The sequence below is a fragment of the Trypanosoma equiperdum genome (genome assembly GCF_001457755.1).
Source record: "Trypanosoma equiperdum strain OVI genome assembly, contig: ctg_820, whole genome shotgun sequence".
In the NCBI taxonomy this organism is placed as follows: Eukaryota; Euglenozoa; class Kinetoplastea; order Trypanosomatida; family Trypanosomatidae; genus Trypanosoma; species Trypanosoma equiperdum.
The window spans coordinates 771-4,166 of NW_027124777.1; the positions used below are offsets into that span (position 1 = coordinate 771).

The 3,396-nt window shown below is 48.6% G+C and overlaps 1 protein-coding gene across 1 annotated transcript; it reads left to right on the top strand.

The window, feature by feature from the left end:
- Positions 1 to 178: 178 nt before the first annotated feature.
- TEOVI_000382300 (uncharacterized protein) lies at positions 179 to 3,037 on the top strand (the record flags this gene model as incomplete). Its single annotated transcript, XM_067226665.1, has 1 exon — positions 179 to 3,037. The coding sequence occupies one exon, from the start codon at positions 179 to 181 to the stop codon at positions 3,035 to 3,037; it is 2,859 nt and encodes a 952-aa protein (XP_067082766.1).
- Between the last annotated feature and the right edge of the window lie 359 nt (positions 3,038 to 3,396).

Below are 3,396 nucleotides of genomic sequence, written 5' to 3' on the forward strand. Positions count from 1 at the left end.
CGACAATCGTAGCTGGTACGTAATGTATCAGGTACGTCAGCAGCACTCGTGTTTTGTTTTTGTCTTCTTTTTAATGATTTTCCCCCTCTTTTCTTTGAGCCACGTCACCGCGCCATCGTTATCCTGTGCTTCGGGGGTTGGGTAGTGTAGTATCTCTATCAAGGTGATTTAGTTCTCAATGCAGTCTTGTATGATGCATATGGAACTCCGCATCGCCGGCATCGACTCCTTGTCCCTGTTTGATGCTGAGAGTTTCGTTCGTATGCATCAGCTAAGTCAAAATTCACCGCAAGTTTTATATGCCAATAATTCACTCGTTAGATTGCCTCGAGGAGGCGTAAACGCTAGTGACCATTTCAAACCCCAAGTCAAGGTTCAGTTCGTTTTTGAAAACCTTGTACGTATCGAGAGTTCAACGGTAGAGGCTGTATCCGACCGCAGACAGCATGAGGAGCAGATAAAATCAAAGTGGGATGCCAGTGAGATACGTACGAAAAGGTTTCACTGCAATTATTCTCAGGCGATTATTGCTTCTCTCCCTCGTATCGTCGTAGAGCGGTATGTGAAGATACGTGTTCTTCAGCTCGCTCCCCTGCTAAGTAAGGAGGAGACCATTGCTGTGGGAGCTACTTTTCCACATTATTTTAACAACGATGAACCCAGTTTGTGCGTCGGTGTCGCTAAGATTAGTTTAAGAGATCTGATTGCAACAAGTAGTGGCGTTAGCGTTACCTTGCAACCGAAACGGAGCATGATTGCCGCAGTGGAGTCCCTCAATCTTAATGCCGTTGCAACCAATGCTATGTTTGGAAAGGATGCTGGGGGCAGTGGGGTGCTGACATTTCAGGTTGTCAGCGTGGTGTTCAACCCCAAAACTCTTTCGTCGATGTTATGTTGCCCTGACTACAACGATAATGCAACCCCCACTTCAGTGTTGGCAAACGGAAGGAGAATGGACAACGCCAGTGACGGTGCGGTGTTAAGCACTATTGGACCAGAATTGGTGACGGACGACCTCATGGCTCTGCACCAGCAGATGAATTCAGGAGCTGTGCGTTTTGTGCTGGTCCCCTACATGGTGCTTGCTGATGCCGTTCTTCGTTTCCACGATGCGTTTTCATGGCGCAACCCCCTTAAGACGCTGCTGCTCCTTTGTATTATTTGTGTTGTTATATCTGTCGAAGTGGTGGATATGGGTCTAGTATTTGCCATTGTTTCCGAGGCGTTGACTATGGTGCGAACGATGGTTTTCTTTTACCGCGTTCCACCTCGTACGAATATGGGACCGAATGCGGTGCAATTTTTAGCAGAGCGGAAGGGCACTTTTCAAGCTGTGCTGTACGGCTCTCACAACCACGTCATTAACAGCTTGATCCGGGCGCGATTATTTTTCACTCAGGGCTTACAACCCGATTGCTATTTCGAGCTGGTATATCTCTTTTACCGTTTGAAGAAGTTGAAGCGAGGCGTTTCGATTTTTATCGCTGCGTTGGTGTCTGGGAGTATACTATTTTCATTCGAAACCTTCGTACTGTTTGGTATGTTGTTTGCCTTTCTGGTTTACCCCCTATTACTGCGTTTTTCACATAGTCGGCTGCGGAAAACGTGGAGGCGTCAGTTAACTTCTGGAACATTGTGGAAAACTATTTCGTTGTCGCGCTCTATGCCTGTTGCGCGTGTTGTTCAAGTGATCGGGCCACACGAGAGATGTGTTCCAACGCAAAATTTTGTCGCGAGTACGTCGCGTTTTTCGACTCGTCGGGACGTAGACGAATTGAAGATATCGAAGGATCATTCTACTCTTTTAGGCATAGAGCGTCCAGCTGTATTAGCCAAAGATGACGAGGAGAAGGTTCTCGACCCTCAGGGAGATGTGCAAGGACCAAGACCGCCAGTAAACTACAATCCTGCTGAAAACTCCTTTTCTTGCACTGGTGGTCGCAATGCTGGCGTCTTCGGTTGCAATTCTCTGCAACCTCTTGCTTGCCGGCAGAAGCTGGCACCTAGGAAGTCTGAGATGATAAAACATGAACCTCAGCAGCCGCTGCACTTAACTTTCGTCGCAATTGTTATCGGAAGTGATGTCGCCCCAGCATGCCACAGCAGAACCACAAGTATTAATGGTACAACTACAAACAGCACACTAGTACAAAGACTCTGGAGAGTTTTTCAACGCGCGGGCGCACTCGGTCGACCCCCTCCGTCCCACCTGTTGAACTCTCAATACCAATCGTACTTTAATAGTGTGTTAACGTTTCTTCAGTTCGTGGGCCGACAGTGCACGCTAGATGCTTATATGTCGGTAGATGCCTCCACAACACTTGCAGAGTTGGCAGGTGGAACTGTAAAGTTGGACCAAGTCGCACCTCTTTGCAATCTTCTGGAGGTGGGTAAAGATGACGGCATCACCTCCACACTCCTCGCTCATTCTGGCCAACAAATCGTTCTATCCAAACTCCAGTTGCCCAATAGCGCGGAGAGTAGTGCTCGTGCACTTGCCTTACTGGCCGCGTACTTGCTGCAAGGGTCGCGACTCTCTGTTTACAGTGAACCGGGAGGAAAGGTCTGCAGTGTTATCATACCACTCAAAATGGATGATAATGATATTGAAACGGCAACTGAACCCCATCCCTGCCCTGCCCCGCTACAGAAGGCTCTTGTGGGTTTCTGGAAAGGCTTGGCAGGGGGAGACTGCAGCATAGACATAAGCCCAGATGTCGTTTTAACGGTTATCACCACCTATAAGGACACCTGGAACGGTGACAACGCGGCCACGAACCCGGCACATGAGTACAACCATATTAGTGGACAAAATGATGACAACAGCACGAATCGAGAAGTTTCGAAACGACTCATGCAAACACTCAACCCAACACAAATGAACAAGCGATACTCGATGGCATCTGCTGAACTGCCTCCTCTTGACACAGAAGACAAAGCGTTGTTCTTTCGACATGCTGGTGGACCCGTAAGGCCTGACGATAGCGCAGGCATATCCCCTCGAAATTATCATCGAGCCACGCGGACGTGGGCTTGAGCCGGAGGGTCGGGAGCTGCGTCACTAGGGGGGCGGTTTCTGCACTATTATCATTCGTTATTGTTAATACTTACTTAACACCTGCAGACTTGGAACATTGAGCGTCTTTGGAGTGTGTGTGTGTGTGTGTGTGTGTGTGTGTTGTTGCGAATTACATGACCATGGGTCGCCACATTTTTTTCAACTTTCGTGGACCGTCCCCGATTTGGAGGAATTGGGGACGAAAGCATCGAGTAGGAAGCGCGATGGTTGGGGGTACGAATATGCAGGAGCGTGTGGTGCGTGTTATTACTGTTATCGCTTTTTGTCCTTACGTTGCGCGATCTGACCCCAATATACCATTACACACGCGGTATCAG